The 18,531-nt window shown below is 40.5% G+C and overlaps 1 protein-coding gene across 2 annotated transcripts in view; it reads left to right on the forward strand.

Moving 5' to 3' along the window:
• Positions 1–18,531, forward strand: part of Adam32 (ADAM metallopeptidase domain 32) — a 116,282-nt gene that overhangs the window by 72,853 nt on the left and 24,898 nt on the right. For both annotated transcript variants that reach the window (XM_021169865.3, XM_085844323.1), the window contains exons 16-19: positions 5,434–5,623; positions 7,513–7,596; positions 13,620–13,725; positions 14,954–15,110. In XM_021169865.3, the coding sequence (XP_021025524.1) occupies positions 5,434–5,623; positions 7,513–7,596; positions 13,620–13,725; positions 14,954–15,110 (537 nt within the window). The remainder of the gene's footprint in view (positions 1–5,433; positions 5,624–7,512; positions 7,597–13,619; positions 13,726–14,953; positions 15,111–18,531) is intronic.

Genomic DNA, 18,531 nt, shown 5'->3' on the forward strand with positions numbered 1-18,531 from the left:
TGTTCCGAAAGGCCATTTACTTGTTTGAGTTAATTTTATATCCAGCTACTTCACCGAAGCTATTTATCAGGCTTAGGAGTTCTCTGGTGGAATTTTTAGGGTCACTTATGTATACTATCATATCATCTGCAAAAAGCGATATTTTGACTTCTTCTTTTCCGATTTGTATCCCCTTGATCTCCTTTTGTTGTCTAATTGCTCTGGCTAGGACTTCAAGTACAATGTTGAATAGGTAGGGAGAGAGTGGGCAGCCTTGTCTAGTCCCTGATTTTAGTGGGATTGCTTCCAGCTTCTCACCATTTACTTTGATGTTGGCTACTGGTTTGCTGTAGATTGCTTTTATCATGGTTAGGTATGGGCCTTGAATTCCTGATCTTTCCAAGACTTTTATCATGAATGGGTGTTGGATTTTGTCAAATGCTTTTTCAGCATCTAACGAGATGATCATGTGGTTTTTGTCTTTGAGTTTGTTTATATAATGGATTACATCGTTGGATTTTCGTATATTGAACCATCCTTGCATCCCTGGGATGAATCCTACTTGGTCAGAATGGATGATTGTTTTGATGTGTTCTTGAATTCGGTTAGCGAGAACTTTATTGAGGATTTTTGCATCAATATTCATAAGGGAAATTGGTCTGAAGTTCTCTATTTTTGTTGGGTCTTTCTGTGGTTTAGGTATCAGAGTAATTGTGGCTTCATAGAATGAGTTGGGTAGAGTACCTTCTGATTCTATTTTGTGGAATAGTTTGTGAAGAACTGGGATTAGTTCTTCTTTGAAGGTTTGATAGAACTCTGCACTAAACCCATCTGGTCCTGGGCTTTTCTTGGTTGGGAGACTATTAATGACTGCTTCTATTTCTTTAGGGGATATGGGACTGTTTAGATCATTAACCTGATCTTGATTTAACTTTGGTACCTGGTATCTGTCTAGAAATGTGTCCATTTCATCCAGGATCTCCAGTTTTGTTGAGTATAGCCTTTTGTAGAATGATCTGATGGTGTTTTGGATTTCTTCAGGGTCTGTTGTTATGTCTCCCTTTTCATTTCTGATTTTGTTAATTAGAGTACTTTCCCTATGCCCTCTAGTGAGTCTGGCTAAGGGTTTATCTATCTTGTTGATTTTCTCAAAGAACCAGCTCCTTTATTGGTTGATTCTTTGAATTGTTCTTCTTGTTTCCACTTGGTTGATTTCACCCCTGAGTTTGATTATTTCTTGCCGTCTACTCTTCTTGGGTGAATTTGCTTCCTTTCCTTCTAGAGCTTTTAGGTGTTTTGTCAAGCTGCTAATGTGTGCTCTCTAGTTTCTTTTTGGAGGCACTCAGAGCTATGAGTTTTCCTCTTAGAAATGCTTTCAGTGTGTCCCATAAGTTTGGGTATGTTGTGGCTTCATTTTCATTAAACTCCAGAAAGTCCTTAATTTCTTTCTTTATTCCTTCCTTGACCAAGGTATCATTGAGAAGAGTGTTGTTTAGTTTCCACGTGTGTGTTGGCTTTCTATTATTTATTTTGTTATTTAAGATCAGTCTTAGTCCATGGTGATCTGGTAGGGTGCATGGGACAATTTCAATATTTTTGTATATATTGAGGCTTGTTTTGTGACCAATTATGTGGTCAGTTTTGGAGAAGGTATCGTGAGGTGCTGAGAAGAAGGTATATCCTTTCGGTTTAGGATAAAATGTTCTGTAGATATCTGTCAGATCCATTTGTTTCATTACCTCTGTTAGTTTCACTGTGTCCCTGTTTAGTTTCTGTTTCCATGATCTGTCCATTGGTGAAAGTGGTGTGTTGAAGTCTCCCACTATTATTGTGTGAGGTGCAATGTGTGCTTTGAGCTTTACTAAAGTATCTTTAATGAATGAGGTTGCCCTTGTATTTGGAGCATAGATATTCAGAATTGATAGTTCCTCTTGGAGGATTTTACCTTTGATGAGAATGAAGTGTCCTTCCTTGTCTTTTTTGATGACTTTGGGTTGGAAGTCAATCTTATCAGATATTAGAATGGCTACTCCAGGTTGTTTCTTCCTACCATTTGCTTGGAAAATTGTTTTCCAGCCTTTCATTCTGAGGTAGTGTCTATCTTTTTCTCTGAGAGGAGTTTCCTGTAAGCAGCAAAATGTTGGGTCCTGTTTCTGTAGCCAGCCTATTAGTCTATGTCTTTTTATTGGGGAGTTGAGTCCATTGATATTAAGAGATATTAGGGAGAAGTAATTGTTGCTTCCTTTTATTTTTGTTGTTAGAGTTGGTGTTCTGTTTTTGTGGCTGTCTTCTTTTAGGTTTGTTGAGGGATTACCTTCTTGCTTTTTCTATGACGTGGTTTCAGTCCTTGTATTGGCTTTTTTCTGTTATTATCCTTTGAAGTGCTGGATTCGTGGAAAGATAATGTGTGAATTTGGTTTTATCATGGAATACTTTGGTTTCTCCATCTATGGTAATTGAGAGTTTGGCTGGGTATAGTAGCCTGGGCTGGAAATTGTGTTCTCTTAGTTTCTGTATAACATCTGTCCAGGCCCTTCTGGCTTTCATAGTCTCTGGTGAAAAATCCGGTGTAATTCTGATAGGCTTGCCTTTATATGTTACTTGACCTTTTTCCCTTACTGCTTTTAGTATTCTATTTTTATTTAGTGCATTTGTTGTTCTGATTATTATGTGTCAGAAGGAATTTCTTTTCTGGTCCAGTCTATTTGGAGTTCTGTAAGCTTCTTGTATGTTCATGGGCATCTCTTTCTTTAGGTTTGGGAAGTTTTCTTCTATAATTTTGTTGAATATATTTGCTGGTCCTTTGAGTTGAAATTCTTCATTCTCATCTACTCCTATTATCTGTAGGTTTGGTCTTCTCATTTTGTCCTGGATTTCCTGGATATTTTGAGTTAGGATCTTTTTGGATTTTGTATTTTCTTTGATTGTCGTGCCGATGTTCTCTATGGAGTCTTCTGCACTTGAGATTCTCTCTTCCATCTCTTGTATTCTGTTGCTGATGCTCGTATCTATGGTTCCAGATTTCTTTCCTAGTGTTTCTATCTCCAGTTTTGCCTCAATTTGGGTTTTCTTCATTGTTTCTACTTCCCTTTTTAGGTCTTGGATGGTTTTATTCAATTCCATCACCTGTTTGGTCTGGTTTTCCTGCAATTCTTTAATGGATTTTTGTGCTTCCTCTTTAATGTCTTCTACCCGTTTAGCAGTGTTCTCCTGCAATTCTTTAAGGGATTTTTGTGCTTCCTCTTTAATGTCTTCTACCTGTTTAGCAGTGTTCTCCTGCAATTCTTTAAGGGATTTTTGTACTTCCTCTTTAATGTCTTCTACCTGTTTAGCAGTGTTCTCCTGCAATTCTTTAAGGGATTTTTGTGCTTCCTCTTTAATGTCTTCTACCTGTTTACCAGTGTTCTTTTGTATTTCTTTAAGTGTTATTAAAGTCCTTCTTGATGTCCTCTACCATCATCGTGAGATATGCTTTTAGAACCAGGTCTAGCTTTTCCGGTGTGTTGGGGTGCCCTGGACTGGGCGAAGTTGGAGTGCTGGGTTCTAATGATGGTGAGTGGTCTTGGTTTCTGTTAGTAAGATTCTTACGTTTACCTTTCGCCATCTGGTAATCTCTGGGATTAGTTGTTATTGTTGTCACTGTTTAAAGATTGGAGCAGACTCTGTGTTCCACTCACCAGAAGTCTTAAGATCCTGTGGTGGGTGTTGTGGGTAGCTGGAGAGTGTCAGCCGACCCTGCGCTCTAGCTACCCCTGTGCTGGTCTGACCGGAAGAGGCTTGTGGCCCTACTCAGGTCGGATTTCTGCCTCCCCAGTCAAAGCAGTCTCAGGTCCTGCGCGATTGGACTGGAGCAGAAGCTCTCTACCACTCACCAGAAGTCTCAAAATCCTGTGCCGGGTGTCGTGGGTAGCTGGCGGGTGTCAGCCGACCCTGCGCTCTAGCTACCCAGGTGCTGGTCAGACCCGAAGAGGCTTGTGGCCCTACTCAGGCCGGTTTTCTGCTTCCCTAACTAATGCAGTCTCAGGTCCCGCGCGCAATTGGATTCCATTCGAGATTTCTCTATTGGGAATTCTCTGTTTAGTTTTGTACCCCATTTTAAAATTGGGTTATTTGGGTTGTTGTTGTCTAAATTCTTGAGTTCTTTATAAATTCTGGATATTGTAGATATCATAATTTCTTTATAAATTATATGATGTTAGGTATAGGGTTGGTGAAGATTCTTTTCCAATCTGTGGGCTGCCAATTTGCCCTTTTGACAGTGTTCTTTGCCTTACAGAAGCTTTGTAGTTTCATGAGGTCCCATTTATCAACTATTGATCTTAGAGCCTGAACCATTGGTAGTGAACTTGTCTCCTGTACTCCAGCCTTATCTTGTCCCTGATTTTAGTGGAAATGCTCTAAGTTTTACTCCATTTAGTTTGATCTTGGCTCTTGGCTTGCTGTAAATTGCTTTGATTATGTTCACATATGTGTCCTGTATCCCTGATTTCTCTAATACTTCTGACATGAAGAGGTGTTGGATTTTATCAAAACTTTTTCAGCATCTAATGAGATAATCATGTGATTTTTTTTTTCAGTTTGTTTATATGGTAGGTTATATTGGTGGATTTTTGTATATTAAACCATCCCTGCATCTCTTGGATGAATCCTACCTGATCTTGAGAGATGATGTCTTTGATGTGTTACTGGATTCAGTTTACCCACATTTTATTGAGTATTTTTGAATCAATATTCATAAAAGCAATTGGTCTGAAGTTCTCTTTCTTTGTTGAGTCTTTATGTGGTTTAGGTATCAGGGTGACTGGAGCCTCATAGAATGAGTTTGGCAGGATTACTTCTGTTTCTATTGTGTGGAATAGTTTTAGGAGTATTGGAATTAGCTCTTCTTTGAAAGTCAATGTTTGTACCAGCCCGGAGGAGAGGTGGTGGGAGAATGGAGGTCCCTTGGGATGCTCAGAGCAGCTTGGCTTGGACCAGCCATTGGTAGGTTCTTAAACATGCCACTTCTTTGATGTGTCCTTGAATTGTTTATGCTTTCTGGTTAAAACTAACTTGTAAATTTTGGCTCTGTAAATATCTATGGAGTTTTCTGAAACTGATAACCTAGAATATCACCATATTTTAAATTTTTTATAAGGGCTTATTTTATTTATAATGGGGATTTTATCATGTTTAATATCAAGTAGTAAAGTCCTTGAGGGTACATCTACCAAATTTATTCATTATTCTCTGCCACTCATAGATTACTCGATAGTAAATGTAAAGTCCACAGAGTAAATAAAGGGACTGTGAGTCACAATGAATTCTTTACATCAACAGGTTTAAACTTTATATTTTAAATATTTATATTAACATACGATATCTTCTTTACATTGGCATGAATACGGAATCACTACAAAGCATTTCTAATAACCACCCGATGTTGATGCCCACTAATCATTTTTATGTCTTCAGGAATCTCATATGTGGGAGATTGATTTGTACGTACCCTAGCCGAATTCCTTACAACCCACCCAATAACAGTACAGCTTCTGTGATCTATGCTTTTGTGCGAGACAAAGTATGTATAACTGTGGACTTTGGATCGAGTGTCAAAGAAGATCCACTCAGGGTTGCTAATGGTGCTACATGTGATCTTGATAGGGTAAGTCAGTTTCTTAGAAAAATCTAGCTTCATTTATTATTTTGGTCAGCATTTTCATATTAAAGTATTGTTAGGATCGGTATTGGCTCAAGACCCCCAAGACCAAGTTCTCAACACAAAGGAGAGTTTTTTGTCCCCAGACAACAGAGGGCAGGGACAAGGAAGAAGGGAAAGGGAAGAAGAGAGAGGGAGGAGGGGGTATGTGTCCCAGATGGGGACAAAGGAATGTCTCTGGGTGGAGAGGAGACAGAGGTGTCACATAGGAAAGTGGTTTAGAAACCTAAAATGGGGAGCCCTGAGGTGTTTAATTTTAGTTGGGCATGTTAATTAGGTGAGTCAAAGGAGGCTTTTGGTAGTCAGCCTTATGGCCAAATAAGGGAATAGACCTTGGGTGAGGGTGGGGGAGGGCGGCTAGCTTTAGGAATGTAATCTAATGGGGAAAGGGGGAGAAGGGCAGGGCCTGCCAGAGCCACCTTCACCACACTCCACACTCAAGCTGGCCAGGGTCCTTCAGGTGTCAAATTTAGATTTGCACCATGTAATTCTAAATGTCTTGAGGGAAAAAATGAATACATTTAATTGATGTTCAGCTAGTAGTAGAGAAAAATAGAAATGTTTCATTCCTTTAGAACTTCCTCATAATGAGGGAAAGCATCCATGCTAAGCCTTGAGGGCTAGAGCAGAGGGATAAGAACCTTTGGGAATATTCTGTGCTTCTGTGTACACTACAAAGTATAAGTAGTATAGCATGGGGCATTTACTTTCCTTCTGAGAAGAAATTCACTTAGTCGTTGTGGCTCAGTGGAGCACAGCACTCTTGAAATCAGGATGTTTAGAATTATTATGTGGCATTTTATAAGTTACCTGACCAATGTGAGATGTTTGAGAATTTGTAATTTTGGGGATAATAACATTATATAATAGGGCTATTGTGGAAAATAAAGATTACATAATATGAATAGAACAATGCCCAGCACATAGTTTAAGCTAAGTATAATTTGGCTGCTATTATTGATTAATGATCATTTTAGTTTGAATCTCTGATCCCAACTCAAATATGAGGCAAATTCAAAGGAAATAAATTTATCACAAAAATCTTATCTATTTTCGGACCACATCTGTGTCTGTGCAGGAGCATGTTGTATTATATCTTATTAAAGCTACCTATTTCCCAGGCCACTGAAACATATTTAAAGTACCAGCCCTTATATTTTAGTGGAGGTTTAGATTCATAGGAAAATTTCAATGGTTCCATGGTTTTTAAGTTTCTTCCTGAGTTTTAACTCTCCATCACTCACATCACAGCCATATACTGTTACAACTGGTGAGCCACCATTATCACTCAGTAGAAGTCCCTGGATAATCTCCAAATGCTCCATGATTGACAGGTGGATTCCTTTCCTTTCCTTTCCTTTCCTTTCCTTTCCTTTCCTTTCCTTTCCTTTCCTTTCCTTTCCTTTCCTTTCCTTTCCTTTCCTTTCCTTTCCTTTCCTTTCCTTTTCTTTTCTTTTTGGTTTTTTTGAGACAGGGTTTCTCTGTGTAGCCCTGGCTATCCTGGAACTCACTTTGTAGACCAGGCTGGCCTCGAACTCAGAAATCCGCCTACCTCTGCCTCCCGAGTGCTGGGATTAAAGGCGTGCGCCACCACACCCGGCTAACAGGTCTAAACATCACACTGGTCAGAAAACAAATGTCAACAGAATTAATAATAATAATAATAAAAAACCCCAAACCATTTTAAACTAAGTCAAAGTATCACACCAGCACTGGAGGAATGGTGCAGGACCTTACAGTAGCAAATGGTCACAGTCTGGTTATTAAACTTCTGATTTACAGTGCTCAGGTGGCTGGAGACCCCTGAGTTGGAAACTTGTTTCTGTTTTCTTTAGATCTGCTTAAATGGCGTGTGCATAGAATCGAGATATCTTAAGGATAAATCAAAACAGTGTTCATCCAAGTGCAATGGGAACGGAGTAAGTGGTAGACCGCCGGCCTCAGGAGCTTTGCTTAACACCGATCGATCATGTGCTGGTCTCATTTGGTGTCTACAGTGTATCAAGCCCCACTGACACCTGGGAGCTGAAATGGGGAGTCAAGCTGAGCTATAATTAGTGTTGGTAAACATTTTTGATTAAGTTTGACTGCCCATGACTTTTTTTTTTTTTAATTCTGTTACAATGGGAGATAGGCAGTCTCCTGTTCTGTGAGTCTATGGGTTCATTTAAAAAAAAAAAAGTCAGCTTTGTCTCTCTCTTGAACATACATCTTTATGTTTACAGAAAAGCATATCTTTAAAAAAAACAACTTTGCAATGACTCTTTGTAAATTTCACATTATGCACCCCAATCCCACTCATGTCCCAGCCAGTCCACACTTGCCCTGCCCCCACTCTCCCACCCCCACCACAATGATCAGTGTCATACAGCATAGTGTTATAGTCATTGTAACTGATGATAAACTTCACCAGGTTATTGTCACCCAAAGTCTGCTGTTTAACACTGGAATCTTAGAACCACTCAGTGTCTTCCATCTGTGGGCTTTGAGGATGAATGACAGCACCCACGACTGCTGCATCATGCTGTACCCTATGCTTGGCTGATCCATCCTTCCCTTTCCTCTAATTTACCAGCAGCCCTGAAGCTTTCCACTCTCTCAGGATACATGCACTTCTCAAAAGAAATACAAGTAGCCAACAAATGATTGGGAAAAAAAAATAAGCTCAATAGCATTAGTTAGGAAGGAGATACAAATGCAAACAATAGCATGAACTCTCACCCCAGCAGAATGGCTGTCGCCAGAAAGGCAAAAGTAACAAATGCTGACTGCAGTGCCGAGCAAAGGAAACTTGGGGTGGTTTCTCTTCATCATCAACCCCATGAGATCTAACAGCTCCTGGGAAACACACCAGTGGTGTATCTGTGAGGGTGTTTGAAGAAAGTTTTAACCAAGGTGGGAAGACGCACCCCGAGTGTGGCTGCTACCATCTCATAGATTGGGCTCTGACCCTGACTACAGGGGAGAAAGCAGCAGAATATTAGCACTCGCTCTCCTGCCCTGGTGAGTGCTTACTCTTCCGAGCCTTTCTGGCTAATTTCACATAACTTGATAGCCCTCTAGTGCAAATGGTATAATTTCATTCCTTTTTTTGTGACTGAATGAGATTCATATAGATGTATTTCTTTATCCATTCATCCATTGGTCGTCATGAAGGTTCATTTCCTAATTTGCCTATTGTGAAAATACTACAGTCAATGAGTGTTTGGTTATCTCTACAGGAAGCTGTCTTGGGTGTGTGTTTGTGTGTGTGTTCAGATGTGACACAGCTGGACAGCATGGAAGTTCCTTACAATGGTGTAGAAGGGCTCTTGCCCTACTCTCCATCCTTGCCAAAATTTCCTGCTGCTTGTTTTCTTGGATGGATGGATAACCTTTTTCTAAGAAGGAAGCCTAAAGTTACCAAATGAAAATTCCCATACCCAGGTTCAGGGTACCTCTCTGTGAGCCGTCAGTTGGGGGATTTTCCAGAGAACCCCCAAAACATTACAGGTTGTGGTCAATATTTCTGGTTGCCCACCAGTCCAAGAAGACACTATGATTGAAGGCACCACACACTTCGGTTACAAGGCACTAAGAAATAAAAATGGATCTAAGGAGACCCTTTCTCCATGTAGTCTAGCTTTGTATTGCCAGAAGGTCCCGGCAGGCCGATGAGGGATAAAATCTAGCAATGATCCCACACCCTTATGTACCCCATGGGTTACAATAATGACCTGCTTAGCAAGATGTGCCTATTGGACCAATAATGGCATGAGCATTATGGAGTAACTAACTAAACTCCCCTCTGACTGGACTTGCAGCCTGCTCCACAGGAGGTAGCTCACACCTGGTACTGTAACTCTAGTCAGAATCCCACGCCTGGGGAACTTAGAGATCCCAAAGGGGAGGCCGCTATGGTCACTTTGCCAAATAGGCAGGATGTTCCTCTAAATACGTAGTCCCATAGTTTAACTCTCTTGTCAGCTTCAGTCAGACAAGATTCATTTTTTGTAGTGGTTGCCTACAGAGAGCCATAATTGGTCAGAGTAGCTGAGAATAAGAGACTGTAGTGTACTCAGCCCTAAACGAGGCATGTACAGCCTCTGTCTCTACCCAAGGCTCAGGCTCAGAAAACAGCGCAGAAGAGGGGGCAGAAAGAATGTAAGAGACAGGGGAGTGGTCACCACCCAGCCATTCCTCAGGGCTGCTGCAGTAGCCTGTTCCAAACTGGGTTTGCTTAGCATTTCACCACCCATCATCAGGGAGGGGCTCACAAGGCCCCTCTCCTCACCGAGGGACTGGAGGCAGCTAGTTAATCAGGTATAGGGGGAGGGCAAGTAATTCTTGTCAGTGGCCCAAGCACTGGTGAGCTGCCTGTGTTCCAGTAAACAACCCCCAACTCATTCAAGCAACAAAAAGGAAACTGAGGGTCAAAGAAAGATTTTTTTTTAAAGGCAGGAGGGGCTTGCTGGAAGAAGAGTTTCTGCAGAAGAGGAGGAGGTGATGGGGAGAGAGAAAGGGTGATGGGGGTAAAAGTTCTCAAAATTCATGATATACATATACAAAGTTGTCCAAGAATGAGCTGTTTCTCATGCCCTTCTGCTGGGGCCAGTCCTGGCCTGGCTGCTGTTGACAGGGTGGCCTGCAGAGGACAGAAGGAGTCCTTGACGGGGAGGGTGTGAGCCAGGCAAGGTGGTCCCATGAAAGTTGCAGTTCTGACTAGCAATCAGGTTGCTCCTTTGTTTATATAGGTCTTACAGAACAAAGACAGATTAATGATTATCCAAGAAGGTACAGATTATGTGTTTGATTTTTTTTTTTTTAATTGCATGGCCAGGGTTACAAGTTTAGTCACAATGAGAAAGTACAAATAAACAGATTTTATTTTTATTATGAGTCCCATATAACTCCAATGTAAAGAATCTAGAGACTGTCTCTTCCACAGCCAACACATTTATAGTATGATGGCTGCTTTCAGGCTGGGGGGATTGGCAGTTTTAAAGCACCCCAAACAGAAAATAGACGAACTGGTCTTTTAATGAATCACAAATACTAATGTCCAACTCCTTTGGCTATATCTACATTATTAAGTAGGAAAAGGTTATTTTTGTCAATTGGTCTTAGTCACTGAGTTCTAGTCTTTCAAGGGTGTACCCTGAATGACCCCCTATTTTTGTTGGTTTTTTTTTTTTTTTGTTTTTTGTTTTTCGAGACAGGGTTTTTCTGTGTAGCCCTGGCTGTCCTGGCACTCACTTTGTAGACCAGGCTGGCCTCGAACTCAGAAATTCGCCTGCCTCTGCCTCCCGAGTGCTGGGATTAAAGGCGTGCGCCACCACGCCCGGCTGACCCCCTATTTTTAAACTATATTTTAAAGAGTGCTCTGAGCATATTGTAAAAGGAGACCTTGAATCTGTAACCTATTCCCCTGGCCATTTGGAGTTTGTCAGTTGTCTGGTTTTTTTTTTTTTTTTTTTTGACAGAGCTGTGTTTGCCCTGGATCAATTCTACTGTCTGAGTTTGCTTAAGGGCGGATACCCGCCAAGAAGATTCCTTGAGTAACAGCCTCATACAGAAGTGTCTAGCTATATGCTTCTCTGTGTTTATATCACAATCTCCAGGGCATAAATAAAGACTTCCACACAAGGCCAGATAAAGTTATTTTCCTAAAAGGAGAAGGGATAACTCAGGCATAATTTTCTCGGGAAAAGATATAAAATGAGCTATCACGCCGAAAGCCCCCAAGAACCCAAGAACGCAACACACAGAGATCGAAAGCTAAAAGTGAGAGACAGAATGACAGTCGTTTCAGCATTTGGCTCAACCTTGCTGGCACTGTGTCAAACAAAGAGCTGTGCTGGCTTCATGACTCTCCCTGTACCCAGTAGATATATATGGCTGTGCCACTGCTCTTTCTCGTTCTTATTCTAGTTTGCTCTAGTAAGATAAAAAAATATTATTTTTGCATTTGCTAAGACTTGATTTATTTGCCAAAGTATGTGTGTGGTTTTTGGAGTAGGATTTATTATCTGCTGAGCAGGATATTAACTCTGTTGCTGTGAGATGGGATGTTTTCTGTGTCATCTAAGTTAATTTGACCTATAGTGAAATTTAAATCTGAAATCTCTCTCTCTCTCTTCTCTCTCTCTCATTTGCATGTTGGTAAGGGTAGGGTATCAAAATGTATGTCCCCAAAACATTGCCTATTCCTTTATAGGCAATAATCTCTCTTTCATCAAACTGGGAGTGCTGACATCCTGTGCATGTTTATGTTGACAATCACTAGGCCTTTCTGGTGAACTGTTTCCTTCATTGCTTCTAATTTTGCCTCTGGTCACCTTTTAGGATATCTGTGACATATGTGTAAATGTATTTATATGATGTATAAATGTATGTATGTATAAATATACATATAGTTAGGATATATATCACATATTTAGGATATATGTCATAGATTATATATCATATATATTTTTATTCAGGATATACATCATATATATATATTTAGGATGTATGTCATATATATATATATATATATATATATATATATATATATATATATATGATATATAACATATGCTTAGGACATACACGCACATCTAGTTCCTGATGTGTGTGTGTGTATGTGTGTGTGTGTGTGTGTGTGAGAGAGAGAGAGAGAGAGAGAGAGAGAGAGAGAGAGAGATAGAGAGGAGAGAGAGAGACTGCAGCTTACTCTCAAGCTTTAACGCTTCCCTTTCTACCAATCTGTGTGCTCATCTCACCTCAGAGAATAGTCATCTGTTTGTTTGTTTGTATATTTATTAGTAAATATAATCAGCCAGCCTGTGTCATGTGATATTAAAGAGTATTTGCTTGTCACGTTTTGAGATAAGTTCCTACTTTGGAGCCCAAGCCTGCCTAAGAACCAGTGTCTTTTCTGCCTTAGCCTTATGACTGCTGGGGTTCTAGGCTTGTGCCTCCACACCTGGCTTTGGCTTTAGGGTTCTTCTGCATCTTTCCCAGAAGTGCATCTCTAAAGTCCCATGGGGGAGACTTTGTGGTGATGCCTGTCTGTGGCTCTAAATGTCCATTCGCACACTACTTCTTTATATGTATGGCTAATTCTCTGCTGTAATTTAGTTGAATGAGCTTTCAACTAAAGGTTACAGCATCAGGTCCTTCTAGCCCATGATGTTCACACCAGAGTCCTCAAAAGTAAGGCCATGATAGATCATGTTTGAATTATTGTTTATCTGAATGATGAACTCGGGACGATGATGTGGGGTTTTTCTGTGTGAACTAGTCTGTTGATGGTGCTTCTCACTGTGATTATTTTTTATTCATTGCCAATAATTTTCATTTGGCTCCCTGCCCCCAAATCTCAATTTCTTTGCATTTAGAAAATTTATTCTCATGGAAGCTGCTGAGGTTTTTTTTTTTTCCCCCATCAAGATTCTTGGTTTTTTGTTTTTGTTGTTGTTGAGATTTAGATCCAGTTAAGATGGCATTAAGCTGAGTAACAGGAAAAGCATCCCATTGCTAGTAAATGATTCACAATCAGCCTGGGGAAGGTCCAGGTCTTTCCTTGTAAAGGCTGATGGCTGAAACAGCCGACAGTCCACAGAACCTAGACAAGGGAAAAGATGGATGCTGACATCTGGCCTACTGCCTGCAACACACTGCCAGGTTTAGAGATGATCTATGTGCCTGAAACTGCTCTCTAAATTTAAAGGTAAACATTTGAATTCACTACAGTTTCTTCATACAAATATACGTCTCTCTTCGTAGTTTTTAAACATGTCCTCCTTTGATGTGTGAGTTTTAGCCTGAGAAACCAAATATTCCCTCTATGGGATTCTCTCTTTAAATCAAAATGAATTCAGTCATTCTTGGCTAAGATAAAAAAGTAAATATTATAACCTAGCACATAATTTCATAATTAGAAGAAAATCATTTACACTAACATTCAAACTAACCCTAGGTGTGCAATTCTCATGGTGACTGCCATTGCAATGACGGCTTCGCACCTCCCAACTGTGAATATCCTACGGGAAAAAGGTCAGCATCACTGTGGTCTGGCAAGCACGGCAAGTATCTCTGTCTTTAAATAGCTATTGAGAAAAAGTTATAAGATCGCTTACTTTCATCCAAAGAAAGCCACATTTTACCACCTGAAAAGAGACTAATAATATTTGGAATCAAAAGATTTTTTTTCTCAAATAATGGGACCAAATATCATTAACTCTGCTCATAGTTTCTGTTACATGGGTGTGAGGCCAGTAGGGTGCCTTGGGCTATCCGTTTTTTCTTTTTTTCTTTTTCTTTTCCTTTTCCTTTCTCTTTTTCTTTCTCTCTCTCCCTCCCCCTCCCCTCCCCCTCCCCCTCTCCCTCCCCCTCCCTCTCATTCTGACATCTCTATCATTTGGGAGCAATCCACATCTGCTTTTTATCACATTTACAAATTGTGTGGGAACTCAGTTCTTGGCAATGTTTACTGTGTCAGGTACAGACACCATGTTTTTGTTATAGGAGAAATTACATGGAGGATAAGGTTTGATGTACAGTCTGTTGGTTTTAAGAAACAAATGGATTCACCTTAAGAGATGATAACAGAAGTGTCATTACCACAGCAGCCTTTGGTTTCTGTCATTTATACACCTGTTAGACTTGAAAATAGTTCTGGAACTCTTTGTTTTGAAAAACGGTTTCCATTTTCAGATGTTGTGTTCTTATTATCGTTTCTCCTACCCCCAGTCCCTCCAAGATCCTCCCCATTTTTCTCCCCACTCAAGTTCACACCCTTTCTTCTTGAGCTTCTAGGATCTGACATGGCAGGCTTAGGTAGGCACTGTCAACAAGTGATGAAATTAGACTTGGTGTCAAGCTACTGCTCCTTAAAGTAGTAATGCAATTGGATGTATAGAAATACAATCCTAAGGTAGGAAGATAATAGTCTGTTGCCTACAAAGGAGGTGTACCATATTAGCATGGTGAGGTTCTGTTGAGAATCCTGTAATGCGTTAAAGTCAGGGCAATCTTACTGTAAGCAACCTGCACTTCAGATCACTATATTTCCAGCACTCACAGGGCTATAAGGGGGTTTTATTGTAGTCCCTAAATGGTGTAGAATAGTCTGTAAACCTTTGAAACATTGTTTCCATTTCTTGGGGTAGATCTTAGATAAAGTTTCAAATGCTGTGCTACTGTACTTAACTTTTCCATGTTACTTAATTGACAAGGGGGAGGGGGCAAAAGAAATCATTTACTTGAAAGTAAATTATGCCTTCTAATGGCTCACATACCTTTTATTTTTAGATCTGCCCATGGAAAGAGCATCTAAGAACCAAGAAAAGAAGTGGCTTTTAAGTTTGTACATTGTCTTAATTATCCTCACTTCAGTGTTCCTCATAGGCACAGGGTGCAAAGGCTTGAAACAGTGCCGTTCCAAGGAAGAGGAGTCCATGAGTAGCGAGTAAATTGGACTTATGTTTCAAAGTTACATTTAAGTAGCATTAGGACCGTGCTACATAAGGTGTCTGGAGAAGCAGTGGGGTGGTCTGCATCTCCTTAAGACTTTGGGCACTATAGCAGCATTTCACCAAATTGCTTGAAGCTTTTGTGAAGACTCTTAGTGGATGATTTTGCAAGGATGATGGCTTTGGGAGTGTGGCTAACTCACCATAGCCATTGCTGGGATAATTCAGCCATCTTCCTGTATCTGTCCCAGGGCATTGTTACTCACCTCCACTGTATGCTTTCTTAAAGAACTAGTTGACTTGTGTGGGTTTCCTTCTGAAATCTATTCCATTGGAATGTGCCTTTTTTTTTTTAAACCATACACCATGTACTATAAACTCAAAAATCAGGAAATTTATATAATAAATGCCTTTAGTGTTATACATTTGACTTGGGATTGCATTCATGATCTGAAGTCTTTTGTGGTTCTCTCTGCATGTTTGGGTGATTGTTTTTGATTTTGTGAAAAATGTCATGAGATTTTTTTTTTTTTTTGACTATGTTACAACAGTTGTGACCTGCCATGTGGGTGCTGGGAATCAAGCCCAGGTCTTTTGAAGAGCAGACACTGCTGTTAATTGTTGAGTCATTTCTCTCTCTCTCTCTCTCAAGTTTTAAGGCGTTTTTTTTTTTTATTAGAGATTTTCAGGAACTGTAAATTGATAATTGAAACCTGAAATATAAGTTTGGAAATTGGAAAATGCTGATCAATATATTTCTCAAAATATTTAATTTACAAAAATAAAATATAAGCAGATGCTGAACCTTATAAACCAATCCATTAGTTGTTTGATTTTTTATTTTATTTTTCATTGGATATTTTATTTATTTACATTTCAAATGTTATTCCCTTTCCCGGTTTCCCCTCTAGAACCTCCCTATCCCATCTCCCCTCCCCCTGCTTCTATGAGGGTGCTCCCCCACCCATCCACCGACTCCTTCCTCCCCACCCTCGCCTTCCCCTACACTGGGGCATCTCTCCAGATGTGGACATTTTAACAGAAATGATTTTTCTAATTCACAAATCAAAATAGCTTCCTGCTTGTTCATGGCCTCAACTCTCCCCGTCCTTGATCTATAACTTTTAGTGCTGTATAGATTTTTGCTTAAGTTTACTCCTAGATATTTCATTTTCATTTTTATTGTATTGGTGAGACTGTTTTCACAAATTTCTTTTTTTTTTTCTTGAGAGGGTAACTATGGAATTATAACTGATTTTTTGTGTTCTTCAAATGTACTGAGTTTGTTCTTAGAGGTCTTCCCTCTCAAGGACAAGGCTTTGACATATAGCTCTGGATGGCATCACAACCATAGCCTTCCTGCCTTCGTCTCCTGGGTGCTAGAGTTGTAGGTATCCCCCACCTTACAGTGCCCAGCTTCGTTAACTAAGTTGTGCTTGTTTCCGTGGAGGCTTTTAGGCATTTTAAATATACGATCACAGGTCTCTGGCTTCTTCTTTTGGCACTTGGGTGGTGTCATGTCTTCTGTCCCATGGCTATGCCACCTTAGAGAGTGCTCACTGTTGTTCTCTCCTGATCTTAGAGAAAGAGATGAATGCTACACTCCCATGTGTTGACATGGCTGTGGGCTTCTGTTATGCTGAGAAACTTCCCTGTATACTTAATAGCTGAAATAAATTTTTATCATTCACAGTTGCTAAATTTTGGGGAAATTTCACATCTTTTCTTGCATCTATTGACCCTGCCCCCCATACCTATCACGGAGAAAGCCTACTTGCTTATCACATATAAGACCTCACTCAGGTTCTTCTGTTGGATTCAATTTAGTGTTTGCACCTGTGGTCCAGTGACTTTGGTTTGTTAATTTTCTTTTCTGCCATTTCTTAGACTAGGTTTGGTTATCAGGATAACGTTCTCCTCGGAATGTGGCTTGGGAAGTGTGCTTTAGTGCTCTGGTAGAGTGTGAGAAAAGACTTGTGTTGGCTTTTTGAAAAGTTTGACAGAGCCAGGCGTGCTGTTGCTGTCACTGTTTGAATTTGTTGTCACCCGTGCCTGTTTCTTGATGCCCTTTTGTGGTTCTCTCCTCCCACTGTCTCAGAACTTACGGTCCTTGTTTGTAAGTCCTTGATGCCTCTTGCACTGGTTTCTGTGCAGGGTGAGAGGTGAGGATCTAAACTCAGCCTCATAGCAACCCTCTGCTTTATTCTAAATGCAATGATTTATTTAAATGAAATATATTTAGATATTTTCTTATTTACATTTCAGATGTTATCCCCTTTCTTGGTTTCCCCTTTGAAAACCTCTCATCCCATCCTCCCTCCCCCTCACCAACCCACCCACTCCCACTTCCCTGTCCTGGCATTCCCCTACACTGGGGCATCGAGTCTTCTCAGGACCAAGGGACTATCCTCCCATTGATGTCTGACTAGGCCATCCTCTGTTGCATATGCAGCCATGGGTCCCTCCATGTGTACTCTTTGGTTGGTGGTTTAGTCCCTGGGAGCTCTGTGGGTACTGGTTGGTTTATATTATTGTTCCTCCTATGGGGCTGCAAGCTCCTTCAGCTCCCTGGGTCCTTTTTCTAGCTCCTCCATTGGGGACCTTGTGCTCAGTCCAATGGTTGGCTGAGAGCATCCACCTCTATATTTGTCAGGCACTGGCAGAGCCTCTCAGGAGACAGCTATATCAGGCTCCTGTCAGCAAGCACTTGTTGGCATCCACAATAGTGTCTGGGTTTGGTGATTGTATATGGGATGGATCCCCAGGTGGAGCAGTCTCTGGATGGCCTTTCCTTCAGTCTCTGCTCCACACTTTGTATCTCCTCCCATGGGTATTTTGTTCCCCTTTCTAAAAAGGACCGAAGTATTCATACTTTAGTCTTCCTTCTTCTTGAGCTTCATTTGGTCTGTGAATTGTATCTTGGGTATTCCAATCTTCTGGGCTAATCTCCACTTATCAGTAAGTGCAAGTCATGTGTGTTCTTTTGTGATTGGGTTACCTCACTCAGTATAATATCCTCCAGATCCATCCATTTGCCTAAGAATGTCATAAATTCATTCTTTTTAATAGCTGAGTAGTACTCCGTTGTATAAATGTACCACATTTTCTGTATCCATTCCTCTGTTGAGGGACATCTGGGTTCTTTCCAGCTTCTGGCTATTATAAATAAGGCTGCGATGAACATAGTGGCGCATGTCTAATTATTACATGTTGGAGCATCTTCTGGGTATATGCCTAGGAGTGGTATAGCTGGGTCCTCTGGTAGTACTATGTCTAATTTTCTGAGGAACCACCAGACTGATTTCCAGAGAGGTTGTACCGCTTGCAATCCTACTGGCAATGGAGGAGTGTTCCTCTTTCTCCACATCCTCGCCAACATCTGCTGTCACCTGAGTTTTTGGTCTTAGCCATTCTGAC

The sequence above is a fragment of the Mus caroli genome, unplaced genomic scaffold, assembly GCF_978045245.1.
Source record: "Mus caroli unplaced genomic scaffold, Mus_caroli_1 scaffold_10, whole genome shotgun sequence".
NCBI classification, from domain to species: Eukaryota; Metazoa; Chordata; class Mammalia; order Rodentia; family Muridae; genus Mus; species Mus caroli.